Here is a 13442-nt window from a genome sequence, read left to right as displayed (position 1 = left end):
AAGACGGACGCGGATGGTAATGTTACCATCTATAAAGCTCGAATTGTTGCTAAGGGTTATCGACAAGTTCAAGGGGTTGACTATGATGAGACTTTCTCTCCTGTAGCGAAGCTAAAGTCTGTCCGAATCATGTTAGTAATTGTCGCATACTATGATTATGAGATATGGCAGATGGATGTCAAAACGGCATTCCTTAACGGCTATCTTAAGGAAGAACTATATATGATGCAGACGGAAGGTTTTGTCGATCCTAAGAATGCTAACAAGGTATGCAAGCTCCAGCGATCCATTTATGGGCTGGTGCAAGCATCTCAGAGTTGGAACATTCGCTTTGATGAGATGATCAAAGCGTTTGGGTTTATGCAGACTTATGGAGAAGCCTGCGTTTACAAGAAAGTGAGTGGGAGCTCTGTAGCATTTCTCATATTATATGTGGATAACATACTTTTGATGGGAAATGATATAGAACTTTTGGACAACATTAAGGCCTACTTGAATAAGTGTTTTTCAACGAAGGACCTTGGAGAAGTTGCTTACATATTAGGCATCAAGATCTATAGGGATAGATTGAGACGCCTCATAGGTATTTCACAAAGCACATACCTTGATAAGATATTGAAGAAGTTCAATATGGATCAGTCCAAGATAGGGTTCTTGCCTGTATTGCAAGGTGTAAGATTGAGCTCAGCTCAATGCCCGACCATGGCAGAAGATATAGAAGAGATGAGCGTCATCCCCTATGCCTCAGCCATAGGGTCTATTATGTATGCCATGCTGTGTACCAGACCTGATGTAAGCCTTGCCGTAAGTTTGGTAGGAAAGTACCAAAGTAATCCCGGCAAGGAACACTGGACAACGGTCAAGAATATCCTGAAGTACCTGAAGAGGACTAAGGATATGTTTCTCATTTTTGGAGGTGACGAAGAGTTCGTCGTAAAGGGTTACGTCGACGCTAGCTTCGACACAGATCTGGATGACTCTAAGTCACAAACCGGATGCATGTATATTTTGAACGGTGGGGCAGTAAGCTGGTGCAGTTGCAAGCAAAGCCTCGTGGCGAGATCTACATGTGAAGCAAAATACATGGCAGCCTCGGAGGCAACGCATGAAGCAATCTGGGTGAAGGAGTTCATCACCGACCTAGGAGTCATACCCAATGCGTCGGGGCCAATCGCACTCTTCTGTGACAACACTGGAGCTATTGCACTTGCCAAGGAGCCCAGGTTTCACAAGAAGACTAGGCACATCAAGCGTCGCTTCAACTCCATTCATGAAAATGTTCAAGAAGGAGCATAGATATTTGTAAAGTACATACGGACCTGAATGTAGCAGATCCATTGACTAAACCTCTCCCTAGAGCAAAACATGATCAACACCAGAACTCTATGGGTGTTCGATTCATCACAATGTAACTAGACTATTGACTCTAGTGCAAGTGGGAGACTGTTGGAAATATGCCCTAGAGGCAAAAATAAAATGGTTATTATTATATTTATGTGTTCATGATAATTGTCTGTTATTCATGCTATAATTGTGTTATCTGGAAATCGTAATACACGTGTGAATACATAGACCACAATATGTCCCTAGTGAGACTCTAGTTGACTAGCTTGTTGATCAACAGATAGTCATGGTTTCCTGACTATGGACATTGGATGTCATTGATAACGGGATCACATCATTAGGAGAATGATGTGATGGACAAGACCCAATCCTAAGCATAGCACAAAGATCATGTAGTTCGTTTTGCTAGAGCTTTTCCAAATGTCAAGTATCATTTCCTTAGACCATGAGATTGTGCAACTCCCGGATACCGAAGGAGTGCTTTGGGTGTGCCAAACATCGCAACGTAACTGGGTGACTATAAAGGTGCACTACAGGTATCTCCGAAAGTGTCTGTTGGGTTGGCACGAATCGAGACTGGGATTTGTCACTCCGTATGACAGAGAGGTATCTCTGGGCCCACTCGGTAATGCATCATCATAATGAGCTCAATGTGACCAAGTGTCTGGTCACGCGATCATGCATTACGGTACGAGTAAAGTGACTTGCCGGTAACGAGATTAACGAGGTATTGGGATACCGACGATCGAATCTCGGGCAAGTAACGTACCGATTGACAAAGGGAATTGTATACGGGGTTGCTCGAATCCTCGACATCGTGGTTCATCCAATGAGATCATCGAGGAGCATGTGGGAGCCAACATGGGTATCCAGATCTCGATGTTGGTTATTGACCGGAGAGGCGTCTCGGTCATGTCTGCATGTCTCCCGAACCCGTAGGGTCCACACACTTAAGGTTCGGTGACGCTAGGGTTGTAGAGATATGAGTGTGCAGTAAACCGAAAGTTGTTCGGAGTCCTGGATGAGATCCCGGACGTCATGAGGAGTTCCGGAATGGTCCGGAGGTAAAGAATTATATATAGGAAGTCAGGTTTCGGCCATCGGGAAAGTTTCAGGGGTCACCGGTATTGTACCGGGACCACCGGAAGGGTCCCGGGGGTCCTCCGGGTGGGGCCACCTATCCCGGAGGGCCCCATGGGCTGAAGTGGGAGGGGAACCAGCCCCTGGTGGGCTGGTGCGCCCCCCTTGTGCCCCCCTACGCTTAGGGTTAGGAAACCCTAGGGGTGGGGGCGCCTCCACCTAGCTTGGGGGGCAAGCCACCCCCCTGGCCGCCGCCCCCCCTTGGAGATCCCATCTCCTAGGGCCGGCGCCCCCCCTAGGGGCCCTATATAAAGAGGTGGGAAGGGAGGGCAGCCGCACCCCATGCTCTTGGCGCCTCTCTCTCCCCTTTCTACACCTCTGCCTCTCGCATAAGCTTGGCAAAGCCCTGCCGAGATCGCTGCTGCATCCACCACCACGCTGTCGTGCTGCTGGATCTTCATCAACCTCTCCTTCCCCCTTGATGGATCAAGAAGGAGGAGACGTCTTCCCAACTGTACGAGTGTTGAACACGGAGGTGCTGTCCGGTCAGCACTAGGATCTTCGGTGATTTGGATCACGACGAGTACGACTCCCTCAACCCCGTTCTCTTGAACGCTTCCGCTCGTGATCTACAAGGGTATGTAGATGCACTCCTCTCTCTCGTTGCTAGATGAACTCATAGATTGATCTTGGTGAAAGTGTAGAATTTTTTTATTTTCTGCAACGTTCCCCAACAGGACGGGGTAAGGAGGAGGCTCCATTAGTCGCTGATGACGTCGCCATGGATGAGGATGAGGACGACGGTGGCGCTGAACAGTATGTCTATACTGGCGCCTCCTCAGGGTTTGAGCGTCATGAGTCGGTGCCTGAATTGCCGTCTCAACGTATTATGGACGACCTTCCGGTAGTAAAGAAGTCTAGGAAGAGAGAGAGGAGAGGCAAAAAAGCTGATTCTATGATCCAGCCGCCTCAGCAGCCTCGGCTTCAGGACTGTATAGATACCCCCGATGCGGATAAATGGCATATCCCCGGTCAACCAATCCTACCTGCAACAGCGCTACAAGCCAGATTCGGCGATCTAAGGAGACTTCATGACGATGTGCTGCGGGTAGAGAAAGGCCTCATCGCCTCGACAAATCCAGGATACCCACTCTACGTGGTTAACGTTCCATGGCAAATGTCGTACGTCGACAGCTTCCCCGCGGATAAGTTCTTCCTCCGATTCGATTACATATTCGACATGTTTCACATGAAGAAGCTGGATTTTACGTTTGTCCGCCTTTATGCCTTGCACATGAACTACATCCTCCGGTTTGAGAAGATATCTCATATCTGTGTCGCTGACCCGTACTACATGCACGAGGGCTTCTTGGGAGTCTGTGCAGAGCACCGTGTATACGCGAGGAAATACATCGTCAATTTCATTCTCGCCAATAAGGACAAGGGGGCAATTCTCGTGCCTTATCATCCCGTGTAAGTCATCCGCGCTGCTATCCTTCCTTCGATTTCAATCATTCATTTGCACGGTGGAGGCTAAGTAATTTGAGGTGTGCTTATTTTGCGCAGCGGCGGGCGCGCCGTCCTCATCATCCTATACCCCCAATTCTCCCACGCTCTTTACTTGGACTCGTCGAAGAACATTCACAAAAAGGATTACACCCACATCAAGGATGTTCTCGACAGTGCTATGTTTTACTACCAAGCAAGGGGTGGAGAGGTCAGGGACAAGAAGAGAAGGGGCGGCAGGGTCGCCTTCGGCCATAAGACCGACTTCTGTTGCATCCAGCAACCGAACAATTCTCTTAATGATGGATTCTATGTCCTACACCACATGCTGGAGTACAGACGGGATCACCAGAACCTTCGCATGTCACCTAGATCCGGCGATGCCCATATTCTGCAATGGGCAAAGAACGTAGGAGATATCGAGGATCATCGACTTCGAGCTGAGTTCTATCACATCCAGCGCGAACTTGCCCAAATCATCATGAAGGAGGTCCTCCAAAAAACAGGGATGTTCTACGAAGAAGGACAAATGTCGCGGGAAGACGTCCGAACATGGATAGCCTCTCAGCGTCTCGACATGAAGCCTTTCACTAAGCTCGGGGACTATCTCCCTGACATGGATGGATGGCACGACATGGTGGAGTGATTGTCGATATATGACAATGTGTCTGTTTAGTCCATACTTTTTGTATGACAAAACTTTGAGTTATGCATGGTGAAACTTTATTTGTGATGTAATTAAACCGCCCTCCTCCTCCACTAGCGAAGATCACTCTAGTTAGGGCATTTTGGGTACGATGAACTTTGTTATTTATGCTTATGATATGTTGTTTCTATTTTTGCCAAGTCTGTCTCTTTCTGTTGCTCAACTATATATGTTGCATATCATCGACTCGTGTGACAATGCAGGTGCATAGATCATTGATGGCGAAGAAGTGCTACGCCAGGAGTATATATACGACGAGTGGCCGGAGTGTCAGGCCCAGGTGTACCGGTTTCTGGTTTTCGAGTAATAGGCAGTAGTTAGTTTAGGTTCACGCTAATGCAAGAGAGGGATACGACTCATGTACTCAAAGTGATAGCTCTTCTCGCGTATACCATTGTTTAGATGGATGACGATGTATTTGCAAGTAATCGAGGACTTGTATCGCTATTTTCGAGATGATGACGAGAGACCACTTTGTGTTGGATGATGATTATGATGATGACATGATTTGATGAGACTAATTGTATGTATATGCTATGATTACATTTGTATGTGTATGATATGCTAAAGATTATTGTATAAAGCCTATTCAAATACAAAACAAATACAAAAACAAATATGCAGGAAAAAAACTAATAAAACTAGTAGTAGCGAGGGGGGAAATTTAGCAGTAGCGCCGCATCATTACCAGTAGCGCTTCCCGGTAAACATCGCTGCAGATAATACCAGCAGTGCCCTTTTCTAAACAGCGCTACATCTATTCATGTATAGCAGTAGCGTGGGACAACGGGCGCTACTGCTATACGTTAGCTGTAGCGCCTTATTAGTAGCGCCTGTCCCCGCGCTACTGAGAGGCCCAAAACCCGCGCTGCTGCTAGGCTTTTCCCTAGTAGTGTAGGTGAGCAACCTATATGATGCAACAACAGTAAGCACACAAGCAAGCAAAGGATATAACATAATAAAGCTTGCACAAGTAAAGGTGAGAGATAACCAAAAGCGGAACCGATGGAGACGAGGATGTGTTACTGAAGTTCCTTCCTTTTGAGGGGAAGTACGTCTCCGTTGGAGTGGTGTGGAGGCACAATGCTCCCCAAGAAGCCACTAGGGCCACCGTATTCTCCTCACTCCCTCACACAATGAGAGATGTCGTGATTCCAGTATTGGTGCCCTAGGAGGCGGCGACCGAACCTTTACAAACAAGGTTGGGGCAATCTCCACAACTGAATTAGAGGCTCCCAACAACACCACGAAGCTTCACCACAATGGACTATGGCTCAAACACCCAAGAGTAACAAGATCCGCAAGGGATTAGTGGGGGGAATCAAATTTCTCTTGGTGGAAGTGTAGATCGAGGCCTTCTCAACCAATCCCTAGAGAATCAACAAGTTTGATTGGCTAGGGAGAGAGACCGGGCGAAAATGGAGCTTAGAGCATGAATGGAACTTGGGGGGAAGAGGTAAGTCAACTTTGGAGAAGAAGACCTCCTTTTATAAAGGGGAAACAATCCAATCGTTACCCCCCAATCAGCCCCGCAAAGGGCGGTACTACCGTTGTGGGCAGCGATACTACTGCTCCCCCTCGTGGTACTACCACGCAGACTGGGAAGGCTAGGGCCAGAGCAGGAACTGGAGCCCAGGGCGGTACTACCACTTGCGAGCGGTACTACCGCCTCTACTGCCACTGCCATTGCCGCAAAAGCCGACACGAGAGGCTACACCCTTGAGTCGAGGCGGTAGGAGACCAGAACCGCAGTGGTACTATGGCTGAGAGCCCCCAGGCAGTACTATCGCTGCATAGCGGTACTGCCGCCTGTGGCTCTTGAGCGGTACTACCGCTGGGGTCCGTGGTACTACCGCTGGACCAAAAAAAACTCACGAAGCAAGGAGTAAACTCCATCGAAGTGCGAAGACTTTGTGGGTGCAAAGGGGATGTGTACGTGTTGATTCCACCCTAGGCTTACCAATGCGGACCACCTCTTGATAGTACGGTGACTCTTATGAAACAAGTCCACCAAAACTGAAATGAAAGAGCTACACCGTCTTCGCTTGAAACTCCGAGGGGAATAAATCGTCTCGTGCCAAAGGATGAATCTCTGAAATACTCAATGCACATGATTAGTCCGCAAAAGCGTTGTCATCAATCACCAAAACTACATAGAGAGAGACATGCCTTAACAAATGGTAACATTACTTGAGGAACAAGTAATGATAACTCCTCGGTCCGAAGCAAATCTTGCGGCAAAGAAGACCATAGTCTCTTGCTGTCAAGTATTTACTCGGAGCTCAAAGAGATTTCTCTCACAGCTTTCATAGGATTTTGGTTTAGCATCAGAGAATCAAAGCTTCGAACGCTACACCCCTCTTAATAGTATGGTGGTCCTATGACTCGGTTAAAGAAGAAGAAGAACAAAATAAATGCTACGTCTTCATCTCGTCTTCATTCTTCCTCGAACGCAGTCATATGCTTAGAACAGACACCAAACCAATTGCTTGAGCTTCAACAATTTTTAGGGGTCACTCTTGTTAGCTTCATCTTCGGTGATAACCTTCGCTGCACAGCAGGGAGATTATCTTCGTCGTTTGCATCAAACTCCTCGATACTTCAGGGACCTGTTACTCTGTGTGCACTAGCAAACACATAAGCCCCATACTGTTTATGTTAACAAACTCCAAAATACAAGGGGCCTATCATTGCACCAACACAAGCCTCCCACTTATGATTACCCCCTTTCGCGAGCATCCGTAACTACAAAAAAAGACTTAAGATAAATCTAACCATAGCATGAAACATATGGATCCAAATCACCCCCTTACGGAATAACGCATAAACTAGGGTTTAAGCTTTTGTCACTCTAGCAACCCACATGTACCAATCTAAGCTTTTGAGACAAAGATTGAGTACAAGAGACGAACTAGGGTTTGAGAGAAGATGGTACTGGTGAAGATGTTGATGATGATTGGTCCTCCTATGATGAGAGGATCGTTGGTGACGTCGATGGTTCGATTTCTCCCTTTCGGAGGGAAGTTTCCTTGGCGGAATCGCTCCGCCGGAGAGCAAAAGTGCTCCTGCCCAGATTCCGCCTCGAGACGGCGGCGCTTCATCCCAAAAGTCTTATTTTTTTCTAGGGCAAATGGCTTCATGTAGCAGAAGATGGGCACCAGAGGCCTGCCAGGGGGCCCACAAGCTCGGCTAGCGCGCTTGTCGCCATGACCCGGGGGGGGGGGGGTCTTTTCTGGCAATCCGTTGGGCAGATGATCCTTTTGGACAAAAACTCTAAATTTTCAGGTGATTTGGAGTTGTGCAGAATAACTATCTCTGTTGTAGCTCTTTTCGGTCCAGAATTCCAGCTGCCGGCAATCTCCCTTTTCTGTAAAACTTGCAAAATAAAAGAGAAAATGCATAAGAATTGTATCATAAATCGAAATAATGACCCAAAGCATAATAAATAACAGTAGGAAAACATGATGCAAATGGACGTATCAATACTATAGCAGTGCCCGAATGCAACAACTAACAAATGGTCATCTAGATCTTTACAAGACGGACAATGGCGGAACAGTAGGACACCTTGTAGTGGGCCCAAATGCCAATGAATACGTGAGCAGGCTTGTGATAACACCATTGCTTTTGAAACTCAAGAGATCGTGGTTACCCCTTGTAAACCCTAGCCGCTAGCATCCATTGTCTCTTGTTTGCCTCACCTTTGATGGTCGTACATTTTCTAGGTTAATACGTTGCCGGCGAGGCGACACCATACGGTGTGATCATCATGTACTATTCTACAGCCAATGGTTCTTAGGGTATGTCTGAGACTTGTTGCCTTTCACGATCTTAGATTCAAATCTAGTAGATGGACCGCTCATGTTGATTTTTATCATTTTATGCATTTTTGTTCTTCTACAATTTTACGACTGGTGATATGTAACATCAAGATGCTAACGACAACTCTACGGATGTTGAAATCGAAGGATGGTAAAGATTATGGTTTCGCCGAGCATCTTTGTTGTTGGTGTTCTTTAATTGTGATCTAGTATTTTACTTTTTTCAATAAATTACTAAAGTCATATTGTTGTTCTTACAAATAATACTTGATGATATACTTTTGAATAGGTGAAAGCACAGACTAGTAGTGCACAACTGATCATGCAGCAAAAAAGTATGGGATAAAGATATTCAACTATTAAGATGAAAAAGAATGCTTAATGCGTAGACTATCAAATTGTGACAAAGGTTAGAGGAAAAGCCAAGCGTGGAGCAGCAGGTGATAAATTGACTAAATAGGACACACTAGAAAAGGGGCAAATGATTGAAATTGTTGTCTATGGACATCCTTTTTCCTGTCGATTAAAGAACAGGTACGCATATACCCGTGATTCTTTAGTCCAAAAGGGCAACGCCAGCTCCATTATCATCGAGTGATGGCGATGTAGGGGCCAAATATAATGCTGGGTTTAGATAGGCTCCTAACCAAACCCGGCCCCGGATTTGTTATGTCGCCACGAGGTAACCTGTCCAGCTCAGAAGCATATGCATGCGCAGCCATTGACCTGCAGCACTTGCAACTCCAGCTCACAACTAGTGCAAAATTAATCGCCTCGCTTCGCCTGTTTCTCCAAGGCATTTCAAATTTCTAATACGGTTGGTTAACGTTGATTATACAAGGTTATCATATCATTGGTCCCCTGTTGAGATCGAGCTTGATTTATCGATGGGGATAAACCAAAAACGGTTCGCGGAATAAATGGATAATCCCTGTCCATTCCAGCGAGGCGGCAGCTAGATGAGATCGACACCGCATTATGAGTTATGACCCATTCGCGCGCATGCGATCGGATCAGGTGGTGATCGGATGCATGATAAGCATTATCAGTTCCCGGCCGGACAGAGAATACGTACTGGCTAGTTCTCCGACCGGAAGGGGGCCGGCAAATCAAGCGCCCGATCACGTCACATGCAACTGCGCCCCTTTCTCCGCTCGCCAACAAGAGCAGTATCATTTCCATTTACTCTTAATAGTACTGTACACAGAGCTTCATTTACCAGTTATAGGCTTGAAGTATCGGATGGGATCTGGATTTTTCTTTGGAACCGATCGATCGATCTGAGAAAAAGAGGGGCCGACGATCCCCGGGCATGCAATGCAACGTGGTGATGCATGTGAGAGGACAGCGTGTGCTACTAGCACGATCACTCATCATGAACAGGAGAGTAACATGAAAGAGAACAAAAAGTTGCAAGCAACGGTGAGGAAGCTCATGTGGGCGGATATGCATGGCATGGCAACACACACACATGTCTCACGCGGATTACAATAATGATAATCGAGGTTTAAGTAGAGGTCCTCCTAACCCGGCCGGCTAGTCCAGCGGAGCGGAGCAGGACGTACTACGCCGCTGTCTCGATCGACCACTGACCGGTCAATGGAGCTCGGGCATGGAGCGTGGAGGGTTCGAGAAGCCGGTCGAGGGCAGGAGGGTAATTCATGACGAGGCTGTCAGCCAATTATTAGCTCGCGTGGATGACGGGCATCAGGCGTGGCGCGCCCAGCGCGCAGCGGGGGGTGGTTCAGCGGGTGACGTGTCCCCGTCGTACGAGCCAGAGGGGCGACGGAGGAGATGGGCCGGACGCCGTTTTTGTCGCCGACGACGGCAGCAATCAATCGTGGGACCGACCGACGGCGCACGCAATTGTCTAGTGTAAGCTAAGGTGAATCATCACACCTTCTCCACGGAAGAACGACGCCTCGCTACATTTCGAGGAGCTTCCGATCGATCGGATCCTTCTGTTTTTGTGCCAAGATTTCAAGACCGACATGGGCAGCAACCGTGGCGTGCTGACTCATTCACCTCGGAGCAACTCGCCGAAAACGACGTGGCCGTGGCGGTGGAGCGAGAGCCAGAGCTAGAAGCAACGACGACGTACGCAACGCGCGGCCACCAAAAGTCTGCCCCGTCCAGGCGCGCACGGCCAATCAGCTCCCCGCCGGCGTTCGTTCACGGGATCAATCACGGTCGCCGTCACGGCCGTAGACCGCCGGCCAAAGGGTTCAGCGGCCAATCCCGGCGCCCCGGTTCGGCGCCGCCCGGAGGCGTCACGTCGCCCCGGCCTCCAAACCCACACGGGCCACGAGCCCTGCCCCCCTGACAGCTCCGTGGCCGGCGGGCCTGAGCTGGCAGCTTGCGCGCCCACCGCCCGGCCGGTTGCTGTCCCGATCCATCATCCATCCCACATTAGCCCTCCTCGCGCTCTCCGCACCGCATGCACTGTTCGCTGCACGGCCTCGTGTTACGTATGCTCGAAAGGAGCTCACTTTAATCAGCACAGTGGGTGTTCCATCGATCCCCGCACAGTTAGCCTCACCAGGAAAAATGTCACGCAGAAAATCACCGATGATGGCGAGAGCTTGTCGACTTCTCCGTTTTTCACCTGCACAAAGTGTCTCGTTTTGCTCACTAGGGTCCCAAACAAACAAACATTTGGCACTTGCACCGCATGACACGATCACACGAGCCGTGCGAGGCACAAAGGAAAGAACCGGCCGAGTTTTTCCGTATGTTTTCTCCCCTCATTTCCGGAGAGACTATCTACTCCAGTAGCTATTTTATTCTACCAAGCCTTATCTCCGCCATGAATTTCATCACATCAATCAAACAAAAAAGAAAACATTATCTTCTCTTTCCCTCCCATCAATTTTCGAAGCCACCAGCACACACTGTCGGCATGCAGTTACAGCCAGCTGTTTCCCAAAAATCGCACCTGAGCCCGGCGTCCAGAAGCTTCAGGCGTAGCGAGCACGCGATCCCAATATGGCGTTTCCCCGGGGGCCTCACTCCACACCGTCCATTCGTCACTGGAACCGGCCACACCCGGTGGCCCGCGCCAGCCCGGCCCGGCGCGCCGTGTATATATACCGCCTCACTGTCCCGCTCCTTCCTCACCAACTCACCTCTCTCATCTCTCTCGACTCCGGCCAGTCTCTTCTTCTCTAGAAAGCTAGCGAGGCTTGGAGGTGAGCGAAAATGCCGGTCAGCAGGATCGCCGTGGGGAGCCACCGTGAGGTGTACGAGGTCGGCGCCCTCAAGGCGGCGCTCGCCGAGTTCATCTCCACGCTCATCTTCGTCTTCGCCGGCCAGGGCTCCGGCATGGCCTTCAGTGAGTTTCTTCTTCTTTCTTCTCGTCGTTTAATTCTTTCCATCACCACTCGCTTGCTCGCATGCGGTAGCTTAATTAGGAGAAATTAACTTTGTTAATTGGTAATTTGCATCATCATAATAGGTAGCTAGTGCACGTACGACAAAGGGATTGAGAAAAACCGCCTGCTTTTGGTTTTGGAGACAAGTTAAGTGACAAGAAAGAAAGAAACACTTTATGAGGCGTTACCAGTAGCCTAGAGAAATCTGTCTCAGAAAGGAGTAGGGTTTGATTGCTATAGGCTTTTTAGGTTGAATGATTGGCGCAGAATGACCAGTCTGCCCTTGGGGTTACGTGGAGAATCCCATGTGGTGATGAACCAGTAGCTTCTGTTCCTATCGAGCCTGCCACCATGTGCTAGCTTCTGCCCACAAGTAGCAAAAATTGATCCATTTCCACATTTGCACCAGTGCGTATCTGACTGACTGTTTTCCTTGTTTGATTGTGCGTGCAGGCAAGCTGAGCCCCGACGGCGCGGCGACCCCCGCCGGCCTGATCTCGGCGGCGATAGCGCACGCCTTCGCCCTGTTCGTGGCGGTGTCCGTGGGCGCCAACATCTCCGGCGGGCACGTGAACCCGGCCGTGACCTTCGGCGCCTTCGTGGGCGGCAACATCACCCTCTTCCGCGGCCTGCTCTACTGGATCGCCCAGCTCCTGGGCTCCACCGCCGCCTGCTTCCTCCTCCGCTTCTCCACCGGCGGGCTCCCCACCGGCACCTTCGGGCTGACCGGCATCGGCGCGTGGGAGGCGGTGGTGCTGGAGATCGTCATGACCTTCGGGCTGGTGTACACGGTGTACGCCACCGCCGTGGACCCCAAGAAGGGCAGCCTGGGCACCATCGCGCCCATCGCCATCGGCTTCATCGTGGGCGCCAACATCCTGGTCGGCGGCGCCTTCTCCGGCGCGTCCATGAACCCCGCCGTCTCCTTCGGCCCCGCCCTCGTCAGCTGGGAGTGGGGGTACCAGTGGGTGTACTGGGTCGGCCCCCTCATCGGCGGCGGCCTCGCCGGCGTCATCTACGAGCTGCTCTTCATCTCCCGCACCCACGAGCAGCTCCCCACCACCGACTACTAAGCAGCGAGCTTAGGATCGGAGTCGCCGTCCATCCGTCCGTGTGATGCTTCGTCTCCCCCTTCCTTCCCGTCATCAGTCGTTTTAGTTTCTCGCGCGGTCGCCGCATGCCATGATGCATGTATGCGGAGCTCGCCTCGTTTGCTTTGAATCAATCAGTCCTGGGATCCGTCGATCGGTCGGTCAGTCGAGTCAGTTTGTGGTGCGTGCGTGGAGCTGTAAAAGCGTGGATGATCTCGATCTGGGATGACCGACCCAGTCAATTTGCTTCTGTAAAACTGTGAATTCGCCCGCCCGAGTAATTTCAAGTTCAGTTGAGTTGGAATGGATCGACCGTGCCTTGTGAAATGTGAATTTGCCAATTTGGTTGCAGGAACTTGAATTCTGGAATTAATCCGGCCGTATGTGAGACTGTCAGTGAGGTCCACTACTGTTTAGTTTGTCTGAAGCTGTTGCTCCTCGAATCGCCATGGTTCTAGCTAGCACTGCGGGGGCACGAGCGTGCGGGTCAGTGTCAATAATGGAGTGGCATGGCATGGCAGGG

At 49.7% G+C, this 13442-nt stretch overlaps 1 protein-coding gene across 1 annotated transcript; it reads left to right on the top strand.

Moving 5' to 3' along the window:
- Positions 1 to 11531: 11531 nt before the first annotated feature.
- On the top strand, positions 11532 to 13223 carry LOC123093495 (aquaporin TIP1-1). Its single transcript, XM_044515472.1, has 2 exons — positions 11532 to 11788; positions 12282 to 13223. Exons 1-2 carry the CDS (start codon positions 11656 to 11658, stop codon positions 12899 to 12901), a joined length of 753 nt encoding a protein of 250 aa, XP_044371407.1. The 5' UTR covers positions 11532 to 11655; the 3' UTR covers positions 12902 to 13223.
- Positions 13224 to 13442: the final 219 nt, after the last annotated feature.

The sequence above is a fragment of the Triticum aestivum genome, chromosome 4B, assembly GCF_018294505.1.
Source record: "Triticum aestivum cultivar Chinese Spring chromosome 4B, IWGSC CS RefSeq v2.1, whole genome shotgun sequence".
NCBI classification, from domain to species: Eukaryota; Viridiplantae; Streptophyta; class Magnoliopsida; order Poales; family Poaceae; genus Triticum; species Triticum aestivum.
This window is presented reverse-complemented; position numbering and strand designations above follow the sequence as displayed.

Bases quoted from the DNA above. Each gene is read 5' to 3' on its own strand.
- LOC123093495 (XM_044515472.1), top strand. From the start codon at position 11,656: ATGCCGGTCAGCAGGATCGCCGTGGGGAGCCACCGTGAGGTGTACGAG. The intron at 11,789-12,281 runs GTGAGTTTCTTC...TTGTGCGTGCAG, and splicing joins GGGCTCCGGCATGGCCTTCA to GCAAGCTGAGCCCCGACGGC.